Source organism: Canis aureus, chromosome 1 (genome assembly GCF_053574225.1).
Source record: "Canis aureus isolate CA01 chromosome 1, VMU_Caureus_v.1.0, whole genome shotgun sequence".
In the NCBI taxonomy this organism is placed as follows: Eukaryota; Metazoa; Chordata; class Mammalia; order Carnivora; family Canidae; genus Canis; species Canis aureus.
The window spans coordinates 15,570,846-15,598,397 of record NC_135611.1 but is presented as its reverse complement, the minus strand read 5'-3'; the positions used below and the strand labels follow the sequence as shown (position 1 = coordinate 15,598,397).

The following is a 27,552-nucleotide window of genomic DNA, read 5'->3' as shown; positions in this document are numbered from 1 at the left end:
CTGCCTGGAGTGGCCATGCATACTCTGGGCTGCTGCCTACCCTGTATCTACTCTTCCACACATCAGAGTATAAGCCTTGTCTTGTTTCTGCTCCTGCTTTTGTAAGATGCTTTCTTCTCTACCTATGACCCAACAGATCCCCTCACAGTCCTAATTTCTTCCCCCAAAGGATACTCTGTGGTCCTATTGATTCTGGTGCTAAGGCAAATGGGTCAGGATAGGTTTAATCTGGAAATTATGAGTCTATGCAGTGTATATCTATAACGCAAGGACTCGTGCTTTGGTAATTCAGGTAGATTTTGCTTTCACTTCTCTGAACATGACATCTTGCTGCAAAGAGACTAGTTAATACAACCAAACGTTATACTAGCATCCTGTACTCAGCAAAGATTAACACATCTTCACCATGCTAACTTGGTCAAAAGAAGTAGTGATTCACATCAGCCACAGAAAGAAAAAAAAAAGTCCTATAATGATTCTGATCTAAATCATCTCATCTACTGATTCTTGAAACTCAGTGCAATGGTCTATAACACTCCTAAAAAATTTTTTCAGCAAGCCTGGGACAATTCTACTTCCACATCTACTGAATTTCTAGGAAGACCTAAAACATTATATAGCTAATAAAAGTTACAATGCTGACTTTACTGTGTAAGAAATGATCTGTGTTATTATAAGAAAGAAGGTATAAAAACTACATGTACATACTTGCAGTTATATAAAATTATGCCTACTTGTGAACAAAGACTGGTGGGGGCAGGATATAAAAACAGCAATAGTCACTGTGTTATGGTAGTTGAGGGTTTTTTTTTTTTTTTTCATTTGAGTGTGAAGAGAGTGAGAGAGAACACAAGCAGGGGGTGGTGGAGAGCAGACTCCCTGCTGAGCAATGTGAGGCTCAATCCCAGGATCCTGGGATCAAAGGCAGATGTTTAACCAACAGAACCACCCAGGCACCCCAATGGTAGCTGAGTTCTGAGTGAGGGTGTTTGGACCTTTCTTTCAATAATTTCTCTTTTATATTAGAAAAAAATTTCATATTTATTATATAAAGAATAACATAAAATTGTGTTTTATAAGACTTCATTAAAACAAATATATATGACAGAGCTAATTATTAATCTGCATGATAAAGAAGGTGATAAGCAGCACATTAATCAAACTTCCTCTCCTCCAGGAAATGAAGCACTTACTTTCCTAAACATCTTCAGAATAGAAGTTGCATTCTGACAGGTCAATAGCACTTTACCTCTCTTGGAGATTTTATTTTTTTCAAGTTTTTATTTTATTTTATTTTATTTGAGAAAAGGAGAGAGATGAGAGAGAACATGAGGTGGGGGGCAGGGGGCAGTTGGTCAGGGAGAGGGAGAAACAGGCTCCCCGCTGAGCAGGGAGCCCAATGCAGGGCTATATGCCAGGACCCGGGGATCATGATCTGAGCCAAAGACAGACATTTAACAGACTGAGGCACCCAGGCACCCTGCGTTTTTAAAAGATTTTATTTATTATTTAGAGAGAGAGAGCACGCACACAGGCATGAGTGAGAAGAGAGGGAGAGGGAAAGAGAGCATCTCAAGCTGACTCCCTGCCGAGCCAGAAGCCCAACTCAGGGCTCAATCTCACAACCCCAAGATCATGACTGGGGCCGACACCAAGAGTCAGACACTCAACCAACTGAGCCACCCAGGTGCCCCTAATCACCTCTCTTATTTTTGGAGCACAAACACACGTCTCCTGTTCTACATTTCTGTTCTATATTTCTAAATACATCTTTCTTTTTTATTTATTCATTTGAGAGAAAGAGACAGGCACAAGCAGAGTGGGCGGGGGGGTTGGTTGGGGAAGGGACAAGCAGACTGCACTGAGCACAGAACCCAACACAGGACTCAGTCTCAGGAACCCAAGAGCCAATTGAACGCTCAACTGACTGAGCCAGCCAAACACCCCTCTAAATACATCTTCTTTTTTTTTTTTTTTTTTTAAATACATCTTCTAATGACAGTCCTTTGAAGCACAGTTTGTGACTTAAAGTTCAGGTCATGCGCCACAAGTCTGTCATATTTATCATCTTTAGCCCAAGATACTAAAAACCCTACCCCTTGAGTTTGGCTCTGGGACATGTTTCAAACATTTTCAAAAGCACACTGCTCAGTAGGCACACCTGGTTTATAACGCATCAGGCCTCCTTGCGTTAGATGTGTCAGATACTGTTGTCAGCTGTGTGTCTGTCAAGTCAGGATATGTGCTCTCCTCCTAGCAAGAAGCCATGAAGGAGGCCCATAAAGAAAAAAGACATATCCTAGCAATGGCTGAAGGCACAATGAAACCAGTTGAGCAAAATATTGCATGGCAAATGGGACTGAGAATAAAATCTGACTTGCCAGGAGAGTGGACAGCAGGAAAGCAGGCCACTGTATTCCCAACAACCAAATTTGCCATCAAAAAAATTCAGACCCCAGAAACTAAGGCAGCAAGGCAGTGTCTGTGCTCATTCTTTACAAGCCCTATAACTGACCAGTCCTATGCCTCAAGCCCCCACCTCACCAATATGTATATGATTTCACAGGTCAGATATTCCGAAATGACTTCCCCAGCTATGTTTGCCGACTTATACATTATCACCTATTTATAACATTCATCAAGAAATATGTTTTGTCTTTATGTGTCTGGCACTGTAGGCAAGATGGAAAGTATAGATCTGTCCCAGCAGGGATAGGGTGGTGGGGTGGTAAGGTGGCCCTCATGTGTAAGCAGTACTGACACCAGGCTGTGGGGCAAGTTCATGTTTAGTGTTCTATCAACCCCTCTCCTTTATACAACTCCATTTTCCCAACTTTTAGATTCAACAGAGGCCAGGTGCCAGTTAGGCTCACCAGAAGACATACCCAAAGTGGAGTTCTGGTATAAGATGTTTATTGAGGAATGCCCTTGGGACCCAATGCCTGTAGAAGAGGACTTTTGCAGGACAAAGCAATATGAGCAGTCCAGCTATGACGCAGACCCATTAACAAGCCGTGGGTGACTTCAGAGAGTTCTCAAATTAGAGTTTTTGCAAGTTGAGATGGGATGCCTGGGCCTTTTACTATTTCATCAGTCACTGGATGTGGGTTGCCCTGGAAGGATGTGGTAAATGTGGCTAGGTGACTCTCAGCAAATGAGGCAGTCCTCAAAGAGACAAGTAAAGGCTGAGGCATCAAGCCCTTTACTGAAGGGGGATCTGAGCAACAACAGTGTCCACCACCAGACACTCCCTGACTGAGAGCCTCCCTCTCTGTTATTTAATGTTCAGTATACTGAGGGGTAGCATTACCTCTCCTAATTTACAAATGAAAAAATAAAAACTAAGCTAGCCTACCCGCCCTCCAACTGAACCTTGATGTTCTGGGTTCTACCCTGCTTTTAACAGCAGGAATGTCAAGTCTACAGGGTCAGGCCCAAGAGGGGTAGGAGGTGTCTGTGCTATTGGTTGGTAGAGGAGGAAATATAGAGGAAGGTGAGCACCCTCTCAACTCTTTTCATATCCTTCCCAGCTGGCCAGCTAATTTTTCAATTGTGTATATTGCACTACTTTCTTTAGCAGTTTTTTTTTTTTTTTTTTTTGAGATAGCACATGCGCACACAGGGGTGGGGCAGAAAAGGAGAGAGAATCTTAAGCAGGCTCCATACTCAGCACAGAGCCCAAAACGGGGCTCCTATCTCACAACCCTAACACTATGACTTGAGCCAAAATCAACAGTTGGGATACTTCACCCACGAGCCACCAAGGTCCACCTTCAACAGCTTTTATATCGTGGCCTTCATAACCCTCATGGCAAACTACTACTTTGAACAGCACTGTGGAAAAGGCAAAGCTTGGGCCAAAGACCTCCAAAGAAAGCCATCCTTTCTTTTGTTCTCCTCACCACCCCCTAAGCTCTGCTTCTGACTCTAGTTTGTTCCATATTTCCCACTGTAGGTCTTGGGCTGTACACCATTCCTAATGCTCCTTCCAGGCAACAAAAAACAACAGCCCTGTGACCTATCCCCTTCCATCTGTATTCCATTAACCTGACACAGATATTGATGTGTCTACTTCTCTTCTACGTATTGGTCATTTTTAAATAGGGGTTTCTCAAAGATAACTAATAGACCCTGAAACATTAACCCAAATGATGAGGTTAAGTAGGTGAAGTGGGAGAATGAAATACTGGGAGACAAGCAGGACCCTGTGGCATCCCATAGTTCTTTTAGCCCGTCTTCTATTTAGATTGCTTAACAATGGTATTGGTGTGAGAATTGGTTATGTTGATGCTTAGCCCTGGACCATACTCAGGTAAAATTCACCACGTACCTATCAGTATACTCAGGCCCAACAATGAAGACCAAATTCAAGCCTGAGTTGGGTGATGGCACAGATACTTTCCAGGTAAGTCTCAGGATGTCCTTCTCATTAGGAAAAACAATACACTGTGGGATTCCGGGGTTTAGGGTCTCACTGGGCCCTGATGATTTTTCTTTTGACTCTGATGCACATGAATTCATTTCACTCCCACAGCTGATCCAGACAGTGAGTGCAGTGGACCAAGATGACCCACACAACGGTCAGCACTTCCACTACAGCTTGGCTCCTGAGGCTGCTAACAACCCCAACTTCACTGTTAGGGACAACCAAGGTAATCAGGTGGATAGGACTACCGATGCTTTCCTATTGCACCTGAGCTGGATACTTTTGGTTACTGTACCATGCAAACTGTATCAAAGGCTCTTTAGTAGCAGTAAAGACATTAATGCTAATTTGTAGTATCTTTACAAGTTTTGTTTCAACAGATCAAAGACAAAGAATGTCCCCTTCGGATTCCGAAAAATGTTTTAGAGTTGGCTCTGTGTGAGACACTGCACCAGGCACGCAGGCAAAAGCCTTCCTTCATTCCCACAGACAACAGCCATGTCTGTATGTTCTGTAACTATGAGAAGAATCAGAAAAATGAGACAGAAATTGAATTAGATAAAGAGAAAAACCTGAAGGAACATTTCTGAGCAAGCATCAAAGGGGATAACAGTGAAAAGCTCCCAGAACAAAAGGGAGACAAAGGCTAAGACAGCAAAGAACAAACAGGATCACAAAGTGTAGCTTTGGCACTGAAACACCTTTATTACTTTAGAATGATTTTTAAAAGACAGAGACAGGTAGGATTCCCTATTCCAGAAAGCACTCCCCACTATAACTTAACTGGAATGGAATTCTAGACCCTCTTTTCCAGTAAGCATTCTGATCGGCTAAGAAATCTATAGACCAAGCACACTCTTCCTTGGGCACAGATGGGAGGAGGAGGGACTTCCATTCTCTCACCAGATGATTTTCAAAGAAAGATCAGAAAAAATCATTTAAATGGGTCAAGTGAACCCCTTCTGTTGCTACCTCTGCTACTGCTGTCTGACCTTGGGGAGAGAGGTCATCACTTCTCTGGACTCTACTAGCCACATTTTTATTCCAATTCTAAAATATTAGTTGTCACTGTGTAATGACCTAAGCAAAGGGTAACAAAAAGTCATGATTAGGCCTGCCTGGTCTTAGTCCCAAACATCAATTATTTGAGAATTAAAGTATTAAGTCCACCCCACACGATATCCTGCCATTAAAACTTGAGACTATTAAACCTGTTTTCTCTTAAATGGAAAACATTCCTCCAAGTCTTTCTTTTTACCTTCTACAAGTTATCATAAAATCATTCTGATAATTCTAGATGGAAAGGTAATATAAATCATAACAGAAGTACAATTACACATCCCAATATTTTTATTGGATCAAATGTCGAATATTCATTTATCTGCTTCACAGGGGAAATCCTTCCTACAAAAAGTGGTTTCAACCCCCTCAGGACTGGTTTTACAATGGAAACCAAGGCGGGGATCATACATTATACTGTTTCTTCAAATTTTCAATGAAGTGTCACTCTATTCCTTCACCCCAATATTTGTCGGAATCAACGCAGAAACAATATGTAGCAAGATGTTGCAAATTTTTTAAATATGACTTTGGACACCAATTCATGGAGCCAGTGCTTTAAAAAGATGGGCCACTGGAACATGAGGACTATAAAAAGAAATGACTCATTTCTTGGAAGGTTTTCCAAAACGAAAGTCAGCACATCTTCAATAGAAAGAATGAACTCTTAATCTCCTCACAACAATTTATCCCATAAGTATCTTTTACTGAGGCTCATTAAAAAAAAAAAAAAAAAAAAAAAAAACTGACCAACATCTGATTTGGTGGATCTATTGTCAGGACCCCAACTCCTGTGCCCAAAACATTACATCCTTTTATGAACAGAACAAGGCACTATCTAAAAAGTAGAGCCTTTATTTTTTTAATCCCCAAAGTATTAGTAAAAGGACTGTATGTATATAGCATTTTGCAATTTCAAACACATTTTCCCATACTTTGCTTTGATATTTATAAGAATCCTCTAAGGTTTCGAGAATACTAATTACTATGATATTCATGGTCTCATTTGATAGATAAGAAAGCAAATGGCCCATGATCAGAAAGTGAGTAAGCATTAAAACTAGGACTGGAAGATGGGGCCTGTTTAGCCACACACACACACACGCACACACACACACGTGTTTTATGTCTCCTTGGAAACACATATCGTTACTAAACCCCTATTTATCATATTCAACAAAAACTCAGCAAGTGGTTACTCTGCAAGTGGCCAGACCCCTTCTAAGACTAAACTCAGCAAGGCAAAGCTCTGATATTTTTTCTTTTTCTTTAACCTTAAAGTAAAGAAGTCTGAGATCAAGCATGATGTTTAAAAAAAAAAAAAAAAAAAGCATGATGTTTAGTACTTGATTAAATGATGATGTAATACTTTTGTGAAATTCAGCTCTGGTCAAGCTTTCTAGAAGTCTTAAAACCTAGCCTCGATTAAACTGAAAAATAAAACAGATTTGTGTTTGAGAAAGACTTGGTTTCTGGAAAAATAAAATTAACACTGTGAAACAGAATTAACAGCACTCACCTACTAAATCTGGAAAAACAGAAAAGCAGGTGGGTTGTACAGTAGGTAGAAATATTAATTTAATCCTCAGACTGACAACCAGTTGCCATCTTCCTCCACAGAGAAGCAAATACAAGATGAAAGGGGCCTATATCAAAGCAGGAAGGGATTTCATTGGCTGGAAAATTTTCAAGAGTTAATATCACAAAACCCAAATAGGCAGTTACACAGTACAATGGAAGAAATGTATATTTGGAGACAGCCCAGAGTTCAAATCTCAGCTCTGCTAAGTTAGTAACTTTGTTGTTGTTTCTTTTTTTTTTAAGTTAGTAACTTTGAACAAATTATAACCTCTCTCTAGGCCTCAGCTCATCCCATGTAATAGTGTCAGATTATCACTATCTCACCAAATGTGAAAATTAAATTGGGTATAAAGACTAAGTACTTGGCACATAAGCACTCAGTAAACAATCACTGCTACTGTGAAAAGGCAGGGCAAGAAGGGAAGAGCTCATGAAGGGATCATGTATTCATCAGAATAGACTAGCCTATGCTGCTGAACAAATGACTCCAAAATTCCAGTAGCTTAACACAACTAAAATTAATTTCTTGCTCACATAAAACTAACTGTGGGTGTGAGCAACAGGGACAGCTGTCCATGTAGCTCAGTGTTCAAGGCTGCCTGGCTCTCCCTCTTAAGTATTCTTATACAGTATCACACCAAGGCCAGAGAACACAGAGAAACACATACCAGCTGTTACAATGCTTCTGCCTGGAAGTGACACAAATCACTTTTGTTCATCTTTCATCATCAAAAGCAAATCATATAGACATGCCAAAATTCAAGAAGGTACAAAAGAATGATCTTTTAATATGTCCAAGAAGGGAAGGAGAACCAGAAATATTAATAATTAAGAACATTTATTTTGGGTAGGCTGTCAGAAGTTTTTGTCAAGTTCTAGATCTTCCTTGTGAAATGTAAAACACATCCAGAGGAACTTCTGTGTTGGTATTACCTTTGAGAGTCACTGCGCGCACGTTCTATCACATCTCTCAAACTTTCCCTCTCCTGAAAATGATCTGAACTTCACAAAAAATATATGACTTATAATTCAAACCCACTCAAAGAAACTTGAAAACACAGATTTAAAAAAATAAAAGATCCCAAAACATTACACTAGGCAAATATAAATATGCACCCACACACACACCACCTTTGTGGAAACCCATCAAATAATTTTTGCTATTCCCCTTTAAAACTGGAAGGGGAAAAAAAACTAGTATTGCTGATCAGTAATGGGTTTTCACCAAGTTCTTATGAACTGTGTAACCTAAGACCACCAAGTAGGGAGAAATAACAGTGTATCACGTGATGAGGGGATTTCAAATAAGCTTCTGCTAAATGAGCAGATCCTTTAGAAAGCACAGGAGGAGTTGGTGACTGCGTTTCAGAGGCATGAAAGAAAAGAGCAAAAAAAGTGAATTCCAACCAATGTGGCAAAAATAAGCAATAAGTGGGCTCCTCAGCATTCTTTTCCTGGAGGTACAAAGCAGCCCCAGGGCCTTGGAAAGCTGCTGAGGGGGAACAATCGGGAAGTACAAGTGGCCAGTGATTGTTCATTCCTATCAAGCTTTCACAGGAACATTTCGGTTAGATCTGAAGTCTAACAGCTCGCCCTGGGCACTTTATGTCACAAAGGGTAAAATACACTCTCAGAAAGGGTTTCTCTCCTAGGCCTCAGGGTTTTGCCTAGAAGCCAGCAAAAATCCTGGTTTCAGAATTTGAACGCTGATCCAGACAAACCAGAGACGGCTGTAGCCAACCGCCTCCAGGGAATGCCTGATGCTCCCTCTCTGTCCTTCCCACATCTTATGCCTGGCCTCTGGCTTTCCTCAATCCAAGAAATTAATTCACTTGCTGATTCTTCCACGTTCTTTTCCCTCCCACTTTTCCTCTCCCCTTTCTCAACCCTGGAATCCTTGTCTTCTCCAGATAACACCGCCCGGATTCTCACCAGGAGGTCTGGCTTCCGGCAGCAGGAGCAGAGCGTCTTTTACCTGCCCATCCTGATAGCAGACAGCGGGCAGCCTGTGCTGAGTAGCACAGGCACGCTGACCATCCAGGTGTGCAGCTGTGACGACGATGGCCAAGTCCTGTCCTGCAGTCCTGAGGCCTATATGCTCCCCGTCAGTTTGAGCCGGGGCGCCCTCATCGCCATCCTGGCCTGCATCTTTGTCCTCTTAGGTGAGCAACTGCCTCCTTTCTATTCTGTGGGGTCCCGCAAGCGTTTACTTAGCTACCATTCTGCACAGCTGTTCAGACCCATTTTCTACACCATGCTTATTGAAAAAGTGACAGAGTAAGGCTAGGAAAGGATAAGGAAACTGAAAATAGTTATAGTTCTTTCCATCAAGGAACTCATGGCCTCTTTGGCCAGATCAAAGCAAATATATTTATCAAGCATCTATTATGGGCCAAGGTATTGCTCTAGGTGCTGGGATTAATAAGATCGACATGCCCCAGCCTTCACAAAGCTTACTTCACAGCAAAGTCAAGTTCATTCTGACACCACAGAATCCACATGACAATTTTGGGCAGGATATGATAAACACCTCTTTTAACCCTTTCATTTCAGATAAATAGTAGTTAAATCACAAAGAGACAGCGACAGGCCCAAGACCAAATGTCAGAGGCAGAGCCAGAAGTGAAATGCAGGCAGACCCTACATTGTACATCCCTGTACCTGAGTGGTAAGGCTCTTCTCTTAAATACTCCCCCCCGCCAAATTCTGGAGGTGGATGGTGTTACAGAGAAGAGAAGGAAGACAGCGTATTCTGAGGAAACAGGAGACAAGGGTAGATGTCATCATAAACGAGGTGGTCAGGGAAGGCCTTCCAGATAAGGAGACCTTTGAGCAAAGACCTAAAAGAAGTTAACAGAATGAACCTCATGGCTATCTGGGGGAATAAGTTATCTGGGGGCATGAGCACCCCTCTGAGGCACTGTGGCCATCCAACAAGGAGCAGTGAGCACCTGGGGTTGTGTGCCACTGGGATGACATTAAAAGATGCAATGACAGGCTAGTGGGAGAGCACTAGTGAGGGAGAGGATCCTTTATTCCTCCTCTCAAATCATACAGCAAGGCAGCAACCCACTTCCCTTGTACATAAGGCTATTCTAGCAATTGGTTTTGAACTCGACGGTTAAAAAAAAACAAAACCACATAAATATCTGCACATACATCCCAACTCTTCTAATTGAATTAATTCACTGCACATATAATTTGCTTAGAAAAAAGCAAACTTAGTAGATAGTAGTATTATTCAACAGGAAAGAAATCCCAGTGTTCTATGAGGGAAAATACAGCCCTGGGGATTAAAATTAGAATAAATATGCAGATATCCACAAAACCCCTTGATCCCAGGTTTACCTATACACCAAGAGACTGAGTCAGACCCAAGAAACAAAGGTCCTCAGTGCAAAATATCAGCACTTGACTGAATTTCTAGATAGGTCTGTGGAATATGCTTCTCACAAAACATTCACAAATAACACATGTGGTTTGATTTTGCTGTTTTAGTTCAGTGCTATATGGAAAGAGAAGCAATATAAATAAGTAACTTTTCTAAGTCCTCAGATCCCTGGATCAGAGTTGTTCCGGTTTCTGGTCCCTATCTGCATTGACAAAGAACTCCTTCCTGCAATTCCCTGAGTGTCCATACGATGGCATTGGGAGTCCTTGAGCGCAGAACAGAATAAAATTCAAGAGACCTTTGAAGAAATTTGCTCCTAGGAGAAAGTTCCAGCCTGGCAGTCCCTACTTCTATCTTTGGAAAATGTCTACATTATAAGTTCACCCTTGCCCACAGAGAGTAGAAAAAGCCATCATTACAGAAAGATTGATTTAAAAAGACTGGCACAGAGCTGCTCTCAAGCTAGAAATGGTGTGCAAGGGGCAATTTATATGGTGCCTCCCAAACCCATTATGTCTTATCTTTTGAATTGTACAGAATGAATAGACAATTTTCAGAAACTAAACTGAGCAGAGCTTTATATGCAACTTTATATAAAATCTTCATAGTTTTAGGCATTCTTATCTCTAAGAATGCACATCCTAAATAAAAGATAATTCATAAAACTGAGTTCAGATTGAATTGCAGTGGATTTCCCAACAAAATACTACATTTTGTGGACACTTAGATAAACATACTAATTTTGACTTTACAGAGTGTTTTTCATGTCTCTAGTATATATCTAGTTCCTAGAAAATCTCATAGGCCCTATGCATTGTGGCTGCAATACCTAAAGAACAAACATCCCTAGAATTGATTCTCTTCTCTCAGAGAAGCCTTTCATTTAAACAGGACCACGTTTCCCAGACTCTGATTCTCAGGGCATTATCCAATACTTGTAATTTACATGAGATTCTCTAAAAAAATAAAGTATTTGTATCTCATAAGATACATGTAAGATATTTATAAGATACATGTAAGATGGACCAGTCTTACAAACTGCCCAATTCTCTATCATCAGAATTCTTTCCAGAAGATAACCAAGGACTTTTCTAATTTTGCATCCTAGCATTTTCTTAAGTACCACCCTACCATTCCAATACCATCTGTGTAAAGGTCTTCTAGTGCCCTAGGAAGAACCACCCAGCCCTGCCTCTCTATCCTCTTTGCAACACTTATAACCCTAGGATAGCCCTTATCACTGCCTGGCTTGTATCAATCATCAGTGTCTATAAACTCCTTAGATTACAAGTTTCTAGAACCAAAAATCATGTCATATTCAATACCGTTTCTCTGTTGTTTTGCATAGTGCCTAAAAAATATTTGAGTTTAGTCACTGTTGCCTGAACCCCAAAAACACAGCACGTTCACTTAGAATCCCATTTATCCAGCCTGTATCTACCCAGATCACGCCCCAGCCTCCTACACCCAGGTTAACCCCCACTTCCTTAGGGCCCTATTAGTCCACTTCTCTGAAATCCCACAATCCTGTAGTCCAGGAATCACATTTTGGCACACAGAAAATATACAAAGAGTATGTAATTGTTTCCTGTGTGTGCCTTTTGTCATCCAAGCTATTTGGAAAAATATTAGGCATCAACCTCATTAACTGCAATTTACAAAAAGCACGTTCTACATTCATATTATTTAAGTCACTTCATAATTTTACTGGGCTTACCACTGCACTCCATTTTTCTCCCCCTTGGTAAACTGCAGTTTTATTCTGCTGTGTTGTCAAGTTGTTACCCTTCACCAGCTGTAACAAAGCACATCAGAGAGGGGGGGAAAAATCAATAGCAGTTCTGCAGCTAAAACCTCAACACACTTCCTGGAAAACATTTTCAGTCACAGAGATAAACAGTTCAATGGGATTATCTCTATCTCTCCTCTAAACCCCAGTGAACACATCCTGGGGGGAAAAAAAAAACACACATTTGTTGGGATAAAATTTTATCCAAACCTGCAAGGGCACATCTAACAGTGTGGTGCTTCTTTGATAACATGATGAATCATATAAAATGTCACTGCTCGCTCCCTCCCTTCCACAAACCTCTTTGGGTCCAGAGAGTCACAACCACCTCTCTAATGGAAGGCTTTCTGAGGAATCTGAGCTTATTGGAAAACGGCAATCACTTAGATAATTTTTTGAAGGTGGTATAAACAGACTAAGACTTTGATTCACACTTAGCCTCGATGCATAGGTAGTAACAAGTGATTATATATGCACAGAGTGGAGTCCTGCTGAGATACCAATGTAAAAAAAGCAGGATTCCACTTACATAGTAAGATTTCCGTATTAAAGGGGCACCCGGGTGGCTCAGTGCTTAAGCGGCTGCCTTTGGTTCAGGTCATGACCCCGAGGTCCCAGGGGTCCCGGGATCGAGTCCCACGGGCTCCTTGCAGGGAGCCTGCTTCTCCCTCTGCCTGTATCTCTGCCTCTCTCTGTGTCTCTCACAAATAAATAAATAAAATCTTTAAACAAACAAACAAAAAAAAGATTTCCACATTATGAGGAAATCTTGCCCTAATATGGTCAGGGGACATTGTCTGAGCGCCTCAGCGCACACTGCGCGCAGGCCGTGGTGCTCTGGGCTTCATTATGAGATTTCACCCGGGAGAGGCTGCTCCCCCCACCCCCCCGCACCACCTCCGAGGGGCAGGCTGACGCAGAGAGACCTTGCCCGCGACGTCTTGTGACCGAGGCAGCCGGGGAAACACACGGGGCTCCACCTGCCTCAACCCTCAGGCTGACCCGGCAGAGCGGGCGAGAACGGCGTGGGCCCCGCGGTCGGAACTACCCCAACGCGGTCTCTGCGGCGGCCCCTCCCCTGCCCGCGCACCTGAGGCTGCTCACGGCCACTTCCGGTAGGGCACACGCGGCCGGGGCTCGGGGCTCAAGGCCGCGTCCTCTCTGTCCCCCGCAGTGCTGGTGCTGCTCATTCTGTCCCTGAGGCGGCACCGGAAGCAGCCGTACATCATCGACGACGAGGAGAACATCCACGAGAACATCGTCCGCTACGACGACGAGGGCGGCGGCGAGGAGGACACCGAGGCCTTCGACATCGCGGCCATGTGGAACCCCCGGGAGGCGCAGGGCGGGGGCGCCCCCAAGACGCGGCAGGACATGCTGCCGGAGATTGAGAGCCTCTCCCGCTACGTGCCTCAGACGTGCGCCGTCAACAGCACGGTCCACAGCTACGTGCTGGCCAAGCTCTACGAGGCCGACATGGACCTGTGGGCCCCGCCCTTCGACTCCCTGCAGACGTACATGTTCGAGGGGGACGGCTCGGTGGCCGGGTCGCTGAGCTCCCTGCAGTCGGCCACGTCGGACTCGGAGCAGAGCTTCGACTTCCTCACGGACTGGGGGCCCCGCTTCCGGAAGCTGGCGGAGCTCTACGGGGCGTCGGAGGGGCCGGCGCCCCTGTGGTGACGGAAGCCGGGAGGCGGGCGCGCGTCCAAACCTAGGCGCTCTCGGGGACGCTCGCCGTGGGCAGTCCCGAGCTGGAGGGCGAGAAGGGGTGAGCGGCGGAGAGGGCTCTCTCTGGATCAGCTTTACTCGGTCACATTAAGTTATCAAAAGGAAGCGCAGGAAGGGGGGGGGGCAGAAACTCCACAATTACTTTTTCTTTTCTTTCTTTCTTTTTTTTTTTTTTTTCTTTTTCATCCCTGGGACGCTGTATTCAAGGGCTTGGAGTCCAAGGCTCAGTGTTGGAGAGCTTGGCTTTCCCCTGCCAGTCGCCGAGGCCTTTGTCGCTCTGTCCCTTTGCCGCTGAAGCGTCTCCGGCCTTACACAGGCGGCAGCTGAAGGAAAGTCTGACTCTCGTATCCTTTTTCTTTTTTCCTCCTTTTTTTTTTTTTTTTTTTTTTTAATCTTACTGTATTCTCCACTTAAAGAGCGTTGCTGGCTCATCAGACCGCACAAAACCAACCCACACAAAAGAACACTGGGAAGAAGAAAAAAAAAATTTTTTTTTTTTTTTTTTTTTGTTACTTGGTGAAATTAACCTGCTTGTCCGGTGATGGATGGGATTTCGTATTTGACCCTTTTGAGACCAGGTTAAGGCGGATCGGCCTTGCATGACGGGTGGGTGGGGGATGGGAGAAGGAAGAGGCATCGACTTCGTGCTCAAGTGTCACGGCTGAACCAGGAGTCGTTGGCGTTGCAGCGAATCCAAGGCCCTCGGGTCAGAGCGCTCCGCTCTCTCGGCTCCTTGACGGCGCCCCTGCAGGATTGTTCACGACGAAACCGGAAGAATCTGCCTCTTTTGCACTGTACATGTCTCTTCCATGTGCCAAATGTGAAGATTAGATGCTACAAATGAAAGCCAAATAAAAAGAAGTATCTGATAAAAGCATGGGTTAGAGGGCTTTCCTAATCTGTGTGAGGTCAATCCAAGGGATGTTTACATACTGTAGATAACCTACTTGAACAAAAATCAGTATTATAGAGAATAAATGGATGTAAGAAAATTACATGTATAAGTTTTGTATATTTGTTAATAATTTTGGTAATAAATATGATGTACTGCATCTCAGTACCCTAGCACTTCTTTTAATAAAAGTTAAATAGAAGGGAAAGTCTATTGCACATTTGTTTAATTGCGGACCACAGAGATGGCCTTGTGATCTTGACCTAGCCTCCAGGTTCCTGGGGCTGGAGCTGATTCATAAGGCCAAGGCAGCAGCAGAGAAGTATGACGCTGTGCACTCTTTTTCAGTCACGGGACACAGGAGCGTTATGGTTCCAAATATTAAGATTTCATGAACATGGGATCCCCAGGTGGCTCAGCGGTTTAGCGCCTGCCTTCAGCCCAGGCGGTGATCCTGGAGTTCCGGGATCAAGTCCCACATCAGGCTCCCTGCATGGAGCCTGCTTCTCCCTCTGCCTGTGTCTCTGCCTCTCTCTGTGTCTGTCATGAATAAATAAATAAAATCTAAAAAAAAAAAAAGATTTCATGAACACTCTGCATCCCCCAATCTCCGAAGAGAGTAAAGGATGGTTTGATAATATCAATGACATAATGGTGAATTTTGCCCATATTTTTCATTTTGGGAGAGAGTTCTCCACATAGCCACTAAGGAGACAGGCCACTATGCTACTTTTAACTCTGTTCTATTGGCAAAGCAAATATATACAAATACATACCGGATACATACAGTTCACCAACACGGGATGGGCTCACAGAAGGCTGGAACCAAATTTTATTCATCTGTCCTCACCCCACAATTGATTGTGAACAAAATAGTTTTCTGTGGGTCTTGTTTATCAAAATGATTCTCAAGTTTTTGTGGGTGTCAGAATCTCCTGGAACACTTGTTGAACAATATCTTGCTGGGCCTTACCCACCTGGAGTTTCTAATTCAGTTGAACTGCGGCAGTTTGCATTTCTAACAAGTTTCTAGGGCTGATGCCGCTGGCCCAGGGGTCACACTTTGAGAATCTCTGTGGTATTTTATGGTCTATTACATGATACACTAACAGCCAAGCAAGTTCTTATCTTCAAACTTCAGTAGACCAATCCTTTCTTCCCATGAAAGGCAGTTCGCACACCTCCTCTGTGAGGGCAAGGTGTGATAGATATAAAAATAAGTAAACTTAGCAAAGAAAGAAAGAAAGCATCAACTTGAGTCCAAACCAGCCTCTACGACACATTGGATGTGAGCAACCAGCCTCTACGACACATTGGATGTGAGTAAATTAACCCCTATAACATTTTTCCTTTCTGTCACTAGCCCTGAGGATAATTTTGCAACTATTTCACTTTGTATTGCATGTGTTAAGAACTGGGAACAGCTGTTATCCTAACCACAGGAGGTTATCATGCCCCACATCCTGCAAATGTGGTACCCATGATACTGGGCATGAAGCGATTAAAGTATCTCCCAGAGAGCTTCTGGTCTCTGGGAGGATGTTTAATGGTGTGATACAGGAAGTGTGGAGAGAAGCACAGAATAAGAGATCCATTTCAGCTCACACTCTAAGCTGAAAGACACTCTTCACTCCAAATGAGTTTTAAAATTCCCTTTCCACTGACAGTTTACCAGAAATGCTGGTCCCTGTGAAAAGAAAACATTATCGCCACCAGATGGAATGCAGAATGTGATCAGGTTAGGCAAGAGAGCTGTAAAATTATTCAGCCGTTGCTTTGTTAACAGGTAAAGGAGCTAGCCTATAATTTACATGTTGGGCAGAAACAGGAACATCAGTAGAAATCAATAAGACTGAAACAATTCTGGAACAAGAACACAAGCAGATAAAAATTATCCATGAGTTTTCTGGAAAAAAAAAAAAAAAAGCAGAATATCCCAACATGGCAGATGGCAAAGACAAAGATGGGATGGTTCACACAAGAAAGAATCCGTAAATCCTGAAAACAAAATTCAGACAAGCCCAAATCAGTGCAGGCACATTGATTACAGGTTGTTACTAATTCACTAGTGATGGAGAACTAGTGATGGAGACTTTGACATCAGAATTCGTGATACAGTCTTCATAGTGGTGGGATTACATTAACTTGTAGTTTTTAACTTGTAGGATACATTTTACAAGTAGTTCTTGTTGCAGATGGACTCAGTCTCAAATCCATTTATTATCTCCATAATAGAGCTAAAGAACTTCAAATATTTTTATGAATAAATACCTGGATTTAAGAGGCTTTTGTTTGAATATAAAGGTCAAAGTTCTGAAATAGGGAATGGACAAAATTAGATTAAGGAATCCTCTTTTAAAATGATCTACTGGGGGCAACTGGGTGGCTCAGTTGGTTAAGTGTCCAACTTCAACTCAGGTCGTGATCCCAGGGTCCTGGGATCAAGTCCCGCATCAGGCTCCCTGCTCAGCTTGTGCTCTCTCTCTCTCAAATAAAATCTTTTTTAAAATAATAAATAAAAATAAAATGATCTACTAATGAGACATACCTATCTCTTGTGATTCATGTTGGCAAAAACTATGAATACTAATTTATAGTATATGAAATTAACTATGACATTAACCCCAAACAAAATTCTTCTAAAATCTTTATTCCCAAGGCAGGAAACTTGGAAATCCTACCCCATGTGTTTGGCTACACTTTGGGTTTTGAAAGGATTGTCAGGGGGCTTTCACTCCAGTACATTTGCTACTGTGGCCACCTTTCTGGTACTTATGATGACAAGGGTTACTTCCCATCCCAGAAAGCCTTAGACCACTTCTCAGGAGTATCAACTCTCAAAAGCCATTAAAACTATCTATGAATCCTTTCCAATTTTTCAGAAAGGCTAGATCCTAGCTTCTCTTTTTTTTTATTTCCATGTCTTCCCCTTCCTCCCCAATACCTGTTTTGTGACTACTGCTGCATAAAAAGACCCTCCAAACTTAGTGGTGCAAATAGACAACGATTTTTATCATGCTCACAGATTCTGTGGGTGGGAATTCAGGAAGGATCCATCAAGGATACCATCTCTGCTCCATGAAGCCAGGACCTTACCTGGGGTGACCAAAGGCTGGGGATGAGTCATCTATCCTTTCTATATGTCTGGGGGTTGGTGCTGGCTATCCAGACCTGGGGCAGCTGTCAACAAGACATCCTCTTGGCTGTTTGGGCTTCCCCACATCACAGGTGCTGAGCTCCAGGAGTGAATGTCACAAGAAAAAGCAGAAACTGAATCATCTTTTATCACCAGAAGTCACATAACGTAACCTCCACAATAGCCACAAGCCTCCCCATATTGAAAATGAGGAAACAAAAACTCCACCTCTCAACAGAAAGAGTGTCAGAGCTACATTGCAAGAAGAAATAACGTGCTCACTGTTGGAAAATGTGAACAGCCATGTTGTCTTTCTCCTTTTTCTGCCTGCCACCTCTCCCCATCCCAGGAATCTTTTTTGGTTCCGTTCACCATTCCCTTTCTCTCTTCTCCTCTCTATAGACTACATTCTTGTTCTATGGATATATTATTCTTCTCTGAAATTCACTTGTATCCCTACCACACAATACTCTCAGAAGTAAGTGAATATTCCATGAAAACAGCTAGCAAAATATCCAACATATAACAAGCATATATTTTTATTGAAGTATAATTAACATACAATAAACACATATTTAAGGTATATAATTTAATAACTGCTAAGATACATGTATACCCATGAAGCCATCACCACAATCAAGAAAGTGAGTATATCTGTCACCTCCTCACATCCCTTTGTAATACATCCTTCCCACACCTGCCTCTAAACCCCCACCAACTCTAATCAACCACTGTTGTGCCTTCTGTGAATTAGTTTGCATTTTCTGAAGTTTATATAAATGAAATCATTCAGTGTGTACTTTTTTTAAAGAGTTAATTTATTTATTCATGAGAGACACAGAGAAAGAGGCAGAGACAGAGAGAAGCAGGCTCCCTGCAGGGAGCCCAATACGGGACTTGATCCCAGGACCCCAAAATCATGCCCTGAGCTGAAGACAGATGCTCATCCACTGAGCCATCCAGATGCCCCTACAGTGTGTACTTTTTTGTGTCTGGGAGATCTGGATTCTTTCACTCAGCATTACATTAAGATTCATTCACATCACTGTGTGTATCGGTAGTCCATTGCTTTTTGTTGCTGAGCAGCAGTCTCTATAGATATACCACAACCTGTTTATCCATTCATAATCCATCAGTCTGCTCAGGCTGCTATAACAAAATACCATAAACTGGGAGGCTTAAACAACAGAAATTAATTTGTTCACAGTTCTGGAAGCTGGAAGTACAAAATCAGGGTGCCAGCGTGGCTAGGTTCTGATGAGGACCCTCCTCCTGGTTTGCCAATGGCTGTTTTCTCACTGTGCCCTCACATGGAGGGAAGAAAGTGAGCTCTCTGGGGTCTCTTCTCCTAGACACTAATTCTATCAGATTAGCACCCTACCCTTATGACCTCCTTTAACCTTAATTATCTCTTTACTCCGAATATAGTCACATTACGCATTAGGGCTTTCAGCATATAAATTTGGGGGATATGCAGTTCAATCCATAGCAGTTCACATGTTGATTGATGGACATTTAGATAGTCTGCAGATTTGGTCATTACAAGTTAAGCTGCTATGAATATATGCATATAAGTCTTTGTACAGACGTATATATTTTCTTCTCGTAGATAAAAACATAGAAATGGAATGGCTAGAATCATAGAGTGGGTATACATTTTGCGATGTTTAACTGCCAAACTGTTCTCCAAAGTTTTTTTACCATTTTACGTTCCCATGAGCAGTGTGTGAGTTCCATTTCCTCCCCATGCTCGCCACCGCTTGGCATAGTCAGTCTTCATCATTTTAGTCAGTACAGCAGGAGTATTACAGTATCCCACATGCTTCTAGTTTCTGATACTCCAGTGACTCAGAATGTTGAACATCTTTTATGCCCTGTTTGCTATCCATATATCCTCTTTAGTATCCAGATGTATTTGCTCATTTTTGATTGAGTTGTTTCATCGTTGTTGAGTTTTGAGATTTCCTTATATTTTCTAGATAGACATCCTTTATCGGGTACATGCTTTGCAAAGATTTTCTCCCAGTCTGGCTGGTCTTTTAATTCTCTTAACAATGTCTTTTGAAGGGCAGGAGTTTTTGATTTTAATAAAACCCAATTCATCGATTTATTTTCTTATAGATTGTCCTTAGGTGTCATCTCTAAGAAATCTTTGCTTAAAAAAAAAAAAAAAAGAAAAAAAAAAAGAAATCTTTGCTTAGCCAAGGTCACAAAGATTTTCATGTTTTATTTTGGAGTTTTATGGTTTTAGGTTTTAATGCCTATGATCCGTTTTGAGTTTATCTTTGTAGATTAGCAGGTTTGAATTGAGGCTCTTTTTTTTTTTTTTTCACATATGGATATCCAATTGCTCCAGCTCCATTTACCCAATTATAATAGCTCTCTCTTTTTATTATTTTTATTTTTTTAAAGATTTATTTATTCGTGAGAGACACAGAGAGAGAGGCAGAGACATAAACAGAGGGAGAAGCAGGCTCCCTGCAAGGAGCCTGATGTGGGACTCAATCCCAGGACCCCAGAATCAAGCCCTGAGCCAAAGGCAGACGCTCAATCACTAAGCTACCTAGGCACCCCAATAGCTCTATTTTTAAAAGGCTATCTTTTTTTTTTTCTTTTAACTGCACTGTCTCTAACTCTTGTTATGAGTTGAATTGTGTCTATCAAAAGATATGTTCAAGCCCTAACCCTCATTATTTATGAATCTGGCCTTATTTGGAAATAGGGTCTTTGTTTACAGATGTAATCAAGTTAAGATGAGGTTATCCTGGATTAGGGTGGGCTCTAGTCCAATGACTACTGTCTTTAGGAAAGAGAAAGTCAGACAAAGAAACAGAGACGCAGAGAGGGGAGCACTATGTGTCAACCAAGGCACAGGTTGGAGAGATGCTTCAAGAAGCATCAAGGAGGGATCCCTGGGTGGCTCAGCGGTTTAGCGCCTGCCTTTGGCCTGGGGCGCGATCCTGGAGACCCCGGGGTCGAGTCCCACGTCGGGCTCCCTGCATGGAGCCTGCTTCTCCCTCCTCCTGTGTCTCCGCCTCTCTCTCTCTCGAATAAATAAATAAAATCTTAAAAAAAAAAAAAAAAGAAGAAGAAGAAGCATCAAGGATTGCTGGCAACCACCAAAAGCTAAGAGAGAAGCATGGCACAAATTCCCCCTCAGAGCCTCCAGAAGGTACCAACTCTGCTCACCCCTAGATTTCATACTTGTAACCTCCAGAACGATAAGAGAATTAACTCCTATTGTATTAAGCAGCCCCTTTTGTGGTAATTCATTATGACTTCCCTGAAAAACCAATGCAAACCTCATGCAGTACATTTTAAAAGATATATTTTAACATAAAAAATAACTAAGCATGCATTCTTCACGTGCTCCCATCATTTTGTCTGGATCTATGACACATACACACCAGTTTACATATTAATTAACAAACTGATTTGTGTGTTTGTCTTGTGGGATTTTTTTTTTTTTATTTCAACCGAGCCATTGCACATGTTCTGAGGGAATGGAGAAGGCCTCTGAGGATGCCCGTTGTCTGGCAGGCCCCAGGCGGCAGCAGCCCTCTTCAGCTGACTTGGCAGCGTGTGAGCAGCTCTCACAGCTCCAGGCAGGGGGTAGGGAAGAATGAATCACCAGATGGCTGAGAAGAGACACTTCCATTCATATGACCCCACTGATGTGGGCGGTGCAGAGAGGTTGCAGAGAATGGAAAGAGGCAGATTGCTTGCTGGAAACAGCACTAAGTGCCCACTGGTCCTCATGCACCGCAGTAAAAGGACAACGTTCTGAGTGGTGTAATACCAAAGACTTGGCTTGACTCTGTCGGTGAAGAGCTGTCCTGGAAAGTGAAAAAAAAAAAATTACCTTTAAAGAGGCTACATGGGGACACCTGGGTGGCTCAGTGGTTGAGCGTCTGCCTTTGGTTCGGGTTGTGATCCCAGGATCCTGGGATTGAGTCCTGCATTGGGGTCCCCACAGGGAGCCTGCTTCTTCCTCTACCTATGTCTCTGCCTCTCTCATGAATAAATAAAACCTTTTAAAAAATAATAAAATAAAGAGGCCACATGGTTTCCTTCTGTCCCTCACACTGGATGTTCCGTGGCCGCCCCAGGAACTGATGCAGTCCTCTGTGTTTCCCTGCCAGGCCCATAGGTAGTGACAGTCACGCATCCTGACTGGTAGCACTGACAGTCTGGCCTGGGTTTACCCCCAATGAGTAGCCTCATCAACCTCAAATGTTTACATTTGCCGGTGACTTCTTGGGACTTCCACCATTGGACTATAGGATAGTCAGTGCAAGAAGAGATTCTTTTTTTCTTTTTTTTTTTTTTTTTAAGATTCTGTGTATTTATTTGACAAAAAGAGAGATCAAGAGAGCACAAGCAGGGGGAGCAGCAGGCAGAGAGAGAGGGAGAAGCAGACTCCCTTCTGAGCAGGGAGCCTGACACGGGGCTTGATCCCAGGACCCGGGGACCAGGACCGGAGCCAAAGGTAGCCACTTAACCAATCAAGCCACCCAGGTGCCCTTCAAGATGAGATTCTTAAGGCAGGGACACTGCCCAAAGGTGAATATTAATTCTCCCCGGGAAGGGACACGGGTCCTCACCAACATCCTCCAGGCTGCCTGGCATCACCGCTGCCCAGCTGCAGAGTTTAGGAGCAAGGAGGAAGAAGGAAACCGCCAAGGGTTGAGTACTGACGGTGACGAGCTACTGTGCCAGGTGCTTTCACACAAAGTATTTCTCACACGTGGAAATATAAGCAAAGTACAGACCCCCAAATCCGAAAAGGAGACAAAGCCATGTAGGACACGTTCACCTTGCAGGCTGATGCCGTCGGCTCCTCTGGGAGCTATAACACATAACGAGCTTTGCACACATCCTTTGCCGCTGATTACTGACATCCCTGTACACCGTGAGCCTGGAGAACCAAAGGCTGGCCTTCACCCTGGGCAGCGGAACCGGGTGAGGACAGCTGACATGAGTCATCTGAGAAGTACTGAGCAATCAAGCTTTCGAAGTTCCAGGGTTGTGTTCTTTCCCGAAAGCATGATTTCACTACAGATGTAAGAATTTTTTAAAAATAGATGTCATTGGATAGGACTTCATTATCAGGGCCCTTATGTAACCCAGGTTAATCTCCTCCCAAAGGAGGAGAAATAGCAGGAGGCTATTTCTGGAGGACTCTGGCGCACTGCCGTATTTACCATGTGTCCCGTACCTACAAACTGGGTACAAATTCTCCGTAAACTCAGAGCCACTTACCCCATCCAGACTCCCACATGGATCTAAGCATATGCCATGTACACCTCAGGCACATTGGGCAAAAAGATTATTTATGGGACTTGGCAGAGAAGTCTGTATTGGGGTTTTGAGTCACAGTCTCTGTGACAGCACCCACTGTGACAGTGAACAGGTAAAGTGAATAATAATACATCCAACTTGGAAGGTCAAGTTCTGCTCATATTTCTAATTATTAAGTATACCATTATCGAGAGCCTCTCTGTAGCAGAGTCTCCTACTGTGGAGGCTGTTCATTATTCAAAACTGTTGTTTGCTGCAAACGTACAACAGCACAAGTGGAAATTGCTCTAGTATAATTTCTCTGTTTGGGGGTCGGGGGGGGCAAAAGACAGTTTTTTTTCTTGAAAGGGAAGTTGCATGCTTGTTTCTTCTCCTTTCATTTCCATGTCCTCCTCACTGTTGGAGTTCACAGGTACACATGAGGCTCAATTAAAAAAAGAACTTGGTGGGGCACCTGGGTGGCTCAGCAGTTGAGCGACTGCCCTTGGCTCAGGTTGTGATCCTGGGGTCCTGGGATCAAGTCCTACAGAGGGCTCCCTGAGGGGAGCCTGCTTCTCCCTCTGCCTTTGTCTCTGCCTTTCTCTCTGTGTCCCTCATGAATAAATAAATAAAATCTTAAAAAAAAAAAAAAAGAACTTGATTAGGGACTATCCTTTAGCATCACCTTCATTGGTCTGTTGCCCTCCTGTCTAAACACTTTTCTTATGAGGGAAAAGAAAATGATGGGGCTCTCACATTTTATCTCGAAGAGAAAAAAAGAAACCCCTACAAAAAAATTTCAGGTCGCAGAAATAGGAAATCACAGCATAGAAGAAGTCCCTACAGGCTCCCACCAACCAAATAGAGACTAGGCTCAAAAACGTTAGCACAGGAGAAACATGACCATCTAAATGAGGGTCACATTAATTGTATTACTTGACCTTCCTTGGCCGAGTTTTCCAATAAGGCCTAGATGGATAAACTAGATAAATAGCAAGCTTGAGAAGATAGGTTATTTTTATATCTTCTGTATTAACCAGCATACTTGGGATCCTAAATTATTAAATAGTAATCATAAGACAATTCGAGGGATGACTACAAATCCTTTGTCCTTCAGCTTTTAAGTCGTTGCTTACAAATGGCATTATTACCCAGGGCTGTGTCCTAAGAGTTGGCTCAACAGCATACTCGGTTCTTTGTTTCAAGTTCCGCACCATGGGGGAGTATGTTCTCCCTCTCCAGAGTGAAAGGAATGGTGATGGCAATATGTAGTAAGTGCAGAGCTAAAGAAAGGAAGCTGCAACTCCACGTGGGAGAGGAGGTTCACATATACTCTACTTCTCCTCCCGGCAGACACACAGTAGGTCTGCACTTCTCCACCTTTCATAGTTAGACCTGGCCATGAGACTGCAGTGAGCTAATGAAACATGCGCAGGAGCCTTAACAGCCGATGTAGGATTTGCTGCATTCCTTGTCCCTGCTACAGTGATTTTTAAAGTCTATGTCAAGATGGAGCCTCTGTCTGCTTAGGTCCCTGGGTGGCTGGCTTGTAGCCAGAGACAGAAATGAAAGCTGTCCCATGACAGGGACATCAACTTTTGTAGTATTAAGCCACTGAGATTTCAGAGTTACTTATCGGTACAGTATAAATTAGCCTATCCTGACTACTACAACAATAAAAATTGTTGGGGAACCTGGGTGACTCAGTTGGTTAAGCATCTGCCTTCAGCTCAGGTCATGATCCCAGGGCCCTGGGATCCAGCCCCGCATTGGGCTTCCTGCCCTACTCAGCAGTCTGCTTCTCCCTGTCCCTCTGCCCTTCTCCCTGCTTGTGCTCTCTCTTTTTCTCTCTGTCGAATAAATAAATAAAATATTAAAAAGAAAAAACACAAAGTTGTTCATTTCTCTTGAGAAGAGAAACTAACCAACTGGTATACCTGCTACAACTAGAATGATGACATATGAGGGCTGATCAAGAATACAGTGCATGTTCCCTGTTGTTTTCTTCCATGAATAAGAATGGATTTCATTAACCATTTCATTTCACCTTCTTTCATTTTTCCTCAAAACGAGCAGTACACATTTTCAAGACTAAAGGTATAAAACAGCACAGCACCCAGAAATGGACAGACACAAAGGCAATATAACCATGTGACCATACAGCCATAAGACAAGGAATACCGAGGATTACTGGCAACCACCAGATGCTAGAAGAGAAGCAAGAACAGATACTCCTTTTGAACCCCCAAAAAGGAACTAATCCTGCCAATACCTTGATTAAGAACTTCTAGCCTCCAGAACTGTGAAAGAATAAATTCCGGACGCTTTCTGCCACCCACTAATAGGCACTTGGTCAGGGCAGCACTAGAAAATGAATACAGTGACCTTAACTATACTTTCTACCATTCCTCAGTCTCCTTGGCATTTTTATGGTGAGTCTTTACACAGTGGCTCTGCACATACCTGTATTTTAAACTGTGATGCTTTTCAGGCCTCTTCCTGAGTGGAGTAAAAATGGACATGAGGCCTAGACCCTTCTTTTACCAAATAAACCCTGTCAAACAATGTCTTGTTCATCCTTTACTCCTCCTCCAAGACCTTCTCAGAACCTAGCACAGCACTCGGCTGTCCAAAATATTTGTTTAGAAAATTACAGAACAAATATTGGATATCCCTCCTTACTGCACCTCTCATCTCATGCTAAACAGTGATTTAAGACAACTGAATTACTGCCTGTTAGTGTTGGCTCCCTTCATGGCCAATTACCAAACAATAAACTGGATCACTTTGGTAGCCAATCTAAATCAGTCCATCCACACATAGTGCCAACTATTCCATGGTCCATTAATGCCATTTTCATCAATTATTATACCGAGTCAAGCTAAGGATCAGCCAATCACCAGAGCCAGGCTTAGGGTGCTTGAAGTAACAGATCATTAATCACTAAGGGCAGAACAAGAAACCTGAGATTTAAGAGGCAAAAGCAAAAGCTAATCTGAACAAAATGGGATTCCATGTGCATATGGCCAACTCATCAATGATAGTGGACTCATGCCTCATCCCTCAACAGAATTTCTGTTTATTCATTTGTTATTTGTGTTCATGAGTTGGCTCACAGGTAAGATATCTGCTGGCTTCTATATACACTCAACTTTCTTTCCAAGCCTAAGGTAAAGCCAATTTTCTCATTCTGGCTGGGAAGGAGTCCTAATTACCTGAAGAACCAGCACATTTCAATCTCGTGAGGACTGAGTTTCATCGTATTAAAATGCCACCAACACACAGAGTTCTGTCTCACACACAGAGAAAGCCAAGTGAAGGTCTTCCCCCCAAACCACTTAATGCCTGAGAGAATCTCCAGTCAACTTTACCACTTGAAACCATGTCCCTTACAGGCAAACAAATGGTCTTTAGAGCATCCCTTTCACCATTAATCTTTCCAGTTTGTGGCATTTGGGAGAGGTCTTAATGAGCTCGGATGCTTTACCACTCCCTCAAGCATCTCCAGGTATCTGCTGGCTTACTACAGGTCTCAGGGAAATGGCCCCCTTCCCCAGAGGTGGCAAGGAAATCTATATTTACTTTAGAGGTTCTATGACAAGCAGTTCATCTTCTCATTTCCCTTCCACTGCTAGTCACTAAATGCTAAAGGCCTTAGCAAATTCTTGGTGCCCTGATCCACACTTAGATCTGAAACGGGAAAATCAGGTGAAAGGTAAACTATGGATGTTCCTGTACCCATTTTGGGACCTGACTGGTCACCAAGGTGAAGTAGCTGACTGTCTACTTTGGGTTCCAGAATGGGTCTCAAACTCACCATCATTCCCCTCCACCCCCAGATCCTCTCGGAAAATGCAAGACACCTGAAGGAGACAAGCTCTCCACATGAAGACATCTTTTCCCATTGCAGCATTGATCAGGGCACTGGGGTGATGTAATTTCTATAAAGCTGGGGGAGAAGGGTTCTGGTGGTGCCCAGGTTGTCACGGAATACAGAGCCAGAGAGGATGCAGAGAGGAGACGATAGAATCCATGATCCCTGATCAGATGTGACATTGCTATCTCCATTTCAGAAATAAGATGCTGAGCCCTTTAGAATTAAGAATGGTGCCCTGTTGAACAGCAAGAAGACACTAGACCCTTGAAGTTGTGTATGAGTAGAGGACAGAAGAAAACAGGAAAGGGCAGTGAGAAGATGCCAACCCCTAGCTGGCTCCTTCATAACTGTGCCTGGAATTTTCCCCACTATGTGAAAATGCCAGTGCCACCT

General features: G+C 43.0%; 1 protein-coding gene and 1 long non-coding RNA gene across 9 annotated transcripts in view; one reads left to right on the top strand and one right to left on the bottom strand.

Moving 5' to 3' along the window:
* Positions 1-13,916, bottom strand: part of LOC144310416 (uncharacterized) — a 71,644-nt gene extending 57,728 nt beyond the window's left edge. For all 5 annotated transcript variants that reach the window (XR_013376153.1, XR_013376150.1, XR_013376141.1 and 2 more), the window contains exons 1-2: positions 13,337-13,916; positions 12,175-12,252 (exon numbers count right to left, since the gene is read on the bottom strand). This is a non-coding gene — a long non-coding RNA (uncharacterized LOC144310416). The remainder of the gene's footprint in view (positions 1-12,174; positions 12,253-13,336) is intronic.
* Positions 1-25,847, top strand: part of CDH20 (cadherin 20) — a 214,895-nt gene extending 189,048 nt beyond the window's left edge. For 2 of the 4 annotated variants that reach the window (XM_077891320.1, XM_077891327.1), the window contains exons 10-12: positions 4,535-4,652; positions 8,977-9,228; positions 13,421-15,074. In XM_077891320.1, the coding sequence (XP_077747446.1) occupies positions 4,535-4,652; positions 8,977-9,228; positions 13,421-13,926 (876 nt within the window). In that variant the 3' untranslated portion in view covers positions 13,927-15,074. Of the gene's footprint in view, positions 1-4,534; positions 4,653-8,976; positions 9,229-10,614; positions 11,780-13,420; positions 15,075-25,358 lie in introns of those variants that run through there. The other 2 variants (XM_077891342.1, XM_077891336.1) reach the window with 2 other exon arrangements.
* Positions 25,848-27,552: the final 1,705 nt, after the last annotated feature.